This window comes from Zingiber officinale, chromosome 5A (assembly GCF_018446385.1).
Source record: "Zingiber officinale cultivar Zhangliang chromosome 5A, Zo_v1.1, whole genome shotgun sequence".
NCBI lineage: Eukaryota > Viridiplantae > Streptophyta > Magnoliopsida > Zingiberales > Zingiberaceae > Zingiber > Zingiber officinale.
In genome coordinates this window covers 142,999,250-143,006,014 of record NC_055994.1, presented here as the reverse complement: position 1 = coordinate 143,006,014, position 6,765 = coordinate 142,999,250, and the positions used below count along the sequence as shown (strand labels likewise).

The window sequence follows — 6,765 nt, the reverse complement described above, 5'->3', positions numbered from 1 at the left end:
GAAATTGATTGGCTAATTGATTCAACATGCCAATCAATTAAGATAATCTATTAGGGAGATTTTCACGAGTAAATAGAAGATTGTTGAATCGATTGGGCTAATCAATTCAACATGGGTTAATTGATTAGGCTAATCGATTAGGAGTATTTTCTCGTGAGAATAGAAGCTTCAAAATCGATTGGCTCAATCGATTAGAAGTTGTCGAATCAATTAGTATGACTTACCAATCAATTAGATGAATAAAAAGAGACGCTCTGTAGGTTTTGAACGATTAGATAACGTGGTAGTCGATTAGAGAAAAGTCTAATCGATTAAGAGTTGATTAGGAGGCATTTTTCAAGTTGAGAGAAATCCTAGAAAAGGATTTTGCGAAGTGTTTGAGCTGCCAATTCTTAGTGATTCTAGAGCGAAGTGTTGTTGCATATTCGAGTCAACACGAGACATTTCCAAACAACAAGAGATTAAGAGCAAGGTGTTAATTGTATTTGTATTTATTTCCTTGTTCTTGTTGTATTCTCGTGTTCTCGTTTTGTATTTTGGTACTTGAGCTTGTATGAGTCTTCTTTACCTTCAGGAAGGAGGTTTTCATAGTGCATCTATGAGACTAAGGAATGGATCATTGGATTAGTCACCTCAAGGAGGTAGATACCAAATAAAATAAGAGGTCTTAGCGTTGCTTCAAGTTTTCCGCTGCAAATCAAGTTCAATAAGTGATCAAAGCTATTCACATCCCCCCTTCCTCTCTAGCTCTCTACATGTCCTAACATTTTTTTCCATAAAGAAATTATCAAGCACAACATTTGAATGTCAATAATAAAACAAATTGAATAGATATTATGGAGACTTATTTTAAACATATAAATAAATAAACTTTGAGTGTATATCAAAGCTATTGGATTGTTTGTTATTATTAACATTCAAAATTGTTGTTATACTATCACTAATGGTTTGGTATAGTGGAGTTGAATCCATATAGCTTCCATCCAAAACTTGGGATTTGAAGCTCTTTGGCTTAGCTAGGCTTACTAAAAACCTTCCAACCAAAGGTGTTATTATCTCTCTTTCATCACACTTCTTCTCTAATTTCTCTTTGTATCAATCTTATCACTTCAATTATCTACAAAGAAAAATGGGCTTTAGATGTCAAAATGGAATGAATTCATACAATCTTCTAAAAAAAAAATGAACACATTTTGCAATTAATAGGTTGTAATGTAATATTTTTCAAACTCCTAAATATTTGATGAAAATTCATACTTTATATTGTTAATGTTAAGTGACTAATTAATTTTATTTGAGATTAAATTATAAAGTTTTGCAAGAAAAATATGATTTGCATTATTGTGCTTTCTAGTGTTGTGATTACAAGTTTTTCTTAAAATATAAATATTAAGAAATTCTAAATATATGCCAAAAACATCCATTTCCTTACAAAATTATCAATTGAAGTAGTTACCTCAGGATAATGTTGGAAAACCAATGAATAGCTATCTAATGCTATATAAACCTTTGAGAGCACTCCATGAAGTTGGTCCACTTGATCTCCTAGCAAATCCACCTGATCATGCATCAAAACAAAGGAGATCTTTCAAAGAGCTAACATTGAAGACAAAGAAAAAATTGATGGGTAAAATTTAGTTATTTAGGAGTCATGAAGTATTTTTAAAAATATTATATAATATGTTTTCACACTTAATTAAAATTTAGTTAAAATATTGTTCAATTAATGTCAAAATATAAATATATAATGTGCAAATGCTCAACAAATGGTCTTAACAAAAGATACTAAATGTGTGTGTGTATATATATATATATATTAAAAATTGATTAACATCCAGTATCAAAAAATGTTTGGATGGCTGTAACCTCCACCAAACACAAAAAGTAGCTAAAACATAGTTGGGTGTTAAAATATATTATATATTATATATTATTTTAAAAACCATATCATATATCTTAAATAAACAAAAGATTCATTACCTTTTATTCTTTTATTTTGACACTCAATCAAGTTTTAGCCAAAATTTAATTGAGTGAAGGGGTTTTAGGAAAACAAATAGTTCAATTAAATGAGATTTCCGGATAAAACTAAAAAAAAAAAAATAGGAGCCTTTTTAGAGCATTTTCCCTAAATATTATACCACAATATTAATTAAGTACATATAATTGATGTCTATTTTGTTAAAAAATAATGTTTGATTTAGTTTTGGTTAGCTTCAATATGAATATGTTAGGTTACCAAGGTTTGTAACTATACCTCTACCATTTTTTAGCTCATCATATGTGACTAAATTAAGAGGTGCCATAATATGTTTATTTGTTTTGTATAATGCTGTGATTTTTCATATGTAATTAACTTAAGCAAATATTTCTCTCAATATGTTACAATTCATCTAAGATTAGGATCAACTATAAATTTAAAATAAAGAATGACAACTAGAGTAGTTGGTAAGAACTCTAAGGGCATCTCGAATGCAAGATTTGTGAGAGGTTTCTAAAAAAATTTAAAAAAAAACACTGAATAAAAAAACTTGAACCATTGTAGATGTGAGGTTTGAGATTTATAGTTTAAGAGCAGTAGCAAAAACTCAAATCAATGGTTAGAACATGGAGCCATGCAACTACATATTATGAATTAGATCATAAAAAAAGCTTATTTAGGGCATCTTCAATGGTTAGAGCTCTAAATGAGTTTTTTTTATGATCCCAATATGTCACATCAACAATATTTATTGAAACATCTCCAATTGTTAGAGCTATAAATAAGTTTTTTTGTGATCCAATTCATAGCATGGGTTGCATGGTTTCATGCATATTGCATCAATTTAGAGACAAAAAAAAAGTAGGTTTGAATTTCCACTAATGTTCTTAAGGCATCTCTAATGCAAAATTTTAAAGAAGTTTGTAAAATAAAAAAACTGAACAAAAAAGTTACAACCATTGTGGGTGCAAGGTTTGAACTTTATGTTTCAAGAGCAGTAGTGAAATTTTAAAGCTATTTTTTTTTTGAAATTAATATAATATGCATATAGCCATACAATTACATGTTATTAATTAGACCACACAAAAATCATTTAGAACTCTAACTATTGGAGATGTTTCAATAGATTTTTAGAATATTAATGTGGCATATTGGGATCATAAAAAAAATTTTTGTAGAACTCTAACCATTGGAGATGCCCTTAAACTACAAACCTCAAATCTCAAACCGCAAACTGCAAATCGCAAACCTCAAACCTCACCTCTACAATGATTCAAGACTTTTTATTCAGCTTTTTAAATTTGATAAACCTCTCATAAACCTTGCATTGGAGATGCCCTTAGAGCTTTAACCATTGGGGAATTTTAATAATGTTGATGTAGCATATTGGAATCATAAAAAAAACTCATTTAGAGTTTTAATGATTGGAGATGTCCTAAGAATCAAAATCAAAGTTTTGGCTTTGAAATTCATAAAATCTGAGTATTATATAGTTATTATAATTCTTCTTTCTAATAATATATATAAAACTAAAATCCTCAAATCTAAATTAGCATTAACACACTTATCAATTCAGATAAACCTTCATAAATACATAATGTGAAATTAGATTTGCTAGAGTATCTCAAAATGTGCTAGTACAAAATGCCAAACTCTTCAATAATAATTTAAAAGTAAAATAATATTGAAGTAATTTTTGCACGAAATGAATAGTATGCCATAAACAAATAAACAAGAAATTGAAATTGTTCTAACCTCTTCTTCAGCAATTTGAAGATTCAAACATCTTCTAGTGAAAGCCTTGTGATAGAGTAATTCATTTTTCTTGATCCGATTTACATGCTCAGATATGGGATTTAGTAGTTGTTTAAGATCATCCAATCTGCATACATTTTAACAGAATTTTTATCAATTTCAAATTCAAAATTGAATGTTCTAGACCTACCAACATTTTCACTTAATTATACATCAGAAAAAAAAAATATATGTTGGTAATTATAAAAGACCTAAATGCTCAATCTGGAGAGGTACCTGGTAATGTTTGTGCTTATCTTTTCACATGTTTGGAGACCAAAATTAACAACCATCTCTGACAAGCTTCCTATAGGGTTTATCATGCACTCTAAATCATTTTGTTCAACACAAGCCCTTTCACATCTCTTAGCTTTAATTTCCATGTCATCCTTATCTTCCTCTAGTTTTACACTCTTTTCATATGACTCGGGAGAGTTATCCATTTTCTCCTGAGAGACTAAATTGGTTTCCATTTCTTCATGAGATTTGAAAATATATTTAGATTGGATATCTCCTATAAATCTTCCAATCATGAGATTAGTTACATCTCTCTCCATATTCCAAGACCAACATTGTTCTTCTGTGGTCATTTTGAACTGAGATATTGAGCTTGCAATTGTCTCGAATGATGATCGGACTTCTTCATTAACGGCGTCAATGGTAGTGACCATCTCATCAAAATCCAACATTAGTTGTGCTATGTCATGAAGCTCATGCAGTGGCTTGAAACCTTCATTATGTTTATTCTGATCAGTATGATCAGTAGTCATATTATACATCTGGTCTGACAAAATTTGCTTGCCAAACTCCAATTTGTTCCTAATTTTCAGCAATTGTTTGTCCACATAACATTCTAATTCATCGAAGACATGACCGTAAATTTTGCTTGCATTTGCATTGTCATTCCTCACTCTTTCATTAAGCCCAAGTGTATTATGGAGTGATTTCACTTCTTCTCCCTTTAAATCCAAAGTCAATCGAAGCTTCATCTCACTCTCCTTCCTCCTTGCAATTTCTATGTCCTTGTCATCTATCGCAATCTTGGTCTCTTCGAGCCTATAATGGATGCGGTTCCTTGTCTCCAATAGATCACACAATAGCTTCTCGCGGTCGTCGATGTGGTCGGCTGATTCATTGTTCATCTCATCTTGGACATACTTTAAGCACCATTCGAGTTGCATAATGGCCAATTCACAAAATCGTGATTTATGGATCAACCTTGCGATGTCTCCTTCCTTTGTACAACTCCTCTTATAAGCGTCCTCCATGGCAGAGTTCACTATCCCCATCATGATCGAGTCTGCCACCATTCCTGACAGCCTGAGTCGGCCATCAAGGCCATTGAAGAATGCATTCATACTTGAAAACTTTTGGACAAACGTTTGGAAACTACAAATTGAAATTTGGAACTCATAAACAGATTAATTGACAAGTTTCAATTATCAAAGTAAATTGTTTTGGTGATAGAGAGGATGAGGCGGATGGATCAAGAAACATGTGAATATTGTCCACCTAAACTAAGGAGAGAGCTTGCACATAAGTCTCCATTTATGTGTGATTGCCCATAAATTAAGGAATTATAGAGATGAGCATAAAGTTGTTTTGTGTGATCATAAAGAATTCGAATTTCAAGTGCAAATAAGCAAACTCAACCATAGAGTTGGTCAAAGTCAAGGTCAACAGTTGATTGACTGGTAATTGGAAACCCCAACAATAAAAATAAAAACTTAGTTATTTTATCAAAAAAAAAAATACTTTCATCAATAAAAATAAATAAATTTATGCCAAATTAACTATATTGTTGCACTCTTAATAATCCTAATTAATGTTCCCTAAATCTATTCATTTTAAAAAAAAAAATAAACCTTTTAGATCATTTACGGTCTCAAAGAGCTCAGATTCACTTGCATGTATGTTTCACTCTTGATGGTCCCCTAAACCTATTCATATTTTTAATTTTTTAAATTTGAAACCTTATGCCAAAATGAAAAATAGTTAATTACAAGAGTAAAAAAAGATTAAGAAAATACAAAAATAATTTAATATCTTAATTATTTGAGATATAGAGATTAGAGATTTGGACATTTTCTAAATCCCTCTTTGAATATATACGATGGGGCCATGATATAGGCAAGGCATTGAATCCATGTTTTCATATCCCAACGACCCAATTAAGATGAGTGCCGGAATTTGGGCTGCCCGCTGCTTCTGCGCGCCTGCATGCATGGCGACTTAATTAATAATAACTACGGTGTGAGTGTGGACGTACGCGGCCATCTCAATATAATTTATTGCATGCATGCCCTGCCCTGCCCTGCCCTGCCCGCCTTCCCCCTATCTAATTACTTATATTAATTACTGCACGCCGCTGGCTTAATTAATTCCATAATTAATTAATTAATTAATTCCTACCTCATCTCTCACTTCTCACCTCTCTCGCAGGACGGTACGACTGCTGCATGCCCTCTTAAATTACTAGCTAGTAGCTACACTTACGCTAGTGTTGTGGTGCATGGCCATGAATGCCCACCCACAACGACCTAGCTCTATCGCACTTCATAAATTTTGTGCAACTGTACGTACGTTTTAATTAATTTCAAGCTTAATTACCAGTCACGAGCTATATATATCCCCCCCTATGTGTGTATGTTTTAAATTTAACTTGATTAATTGCTAGGCCTAGCTAATTAATGCAGTGGTGCATCTCGATCGCCTTTGTGAACTAGTTAGGTTTCATTTTAAGGCATTATATATATTAATTGCGGGTAAAAGTAAAAGGACGTTTTTTTTATTTATTAATCGTAAAATAGTCTTTTATTTAATAAAACAACGTCTCTTTCCACCTCCACCTATTTTATTTTTAAAAATTATCTTTATGTTTTTTGTGCTATTGTAATACTTTACATGAACTATGCAATTAATTAACCACTAGAATAGTGCCAAAAAAGGATAGTTTCAGGGAAAAACAAACACACTGTTGAATGTAATAT

The 6,765-nt window shown here is 31.5% G+C and overlaps 1 protein-coding gene across 1 annotated transcript; it reads right to left on the bottom strand.

The window, feature by feature from the left end:
* Positions 1-1,066: 1,066 nt before the first annotated feature.
* Positions 1,067-5,133, bottom strand: LOC121980109 (WPP domain-associated protein-like). The gene is made up of 4 exons (XM_042532076.1): positions 4,013-5,133; positions 3,737-3,863; positions 1,457-1,558; positions 1,067-1,117 (listed from the first exon to the last, which is right to left on the bottom strand). The coding sequence occupies exons 1-4, from the start codon at positions 5,131-5,133 to the stop codon at positions 1,067-1,069; spliced, it is 1,401 nt and encodes a 466-aa protein (XP_042388010.1).
* Positions 5,134-6,765: the final 1,632 nt, after the last annotated feature.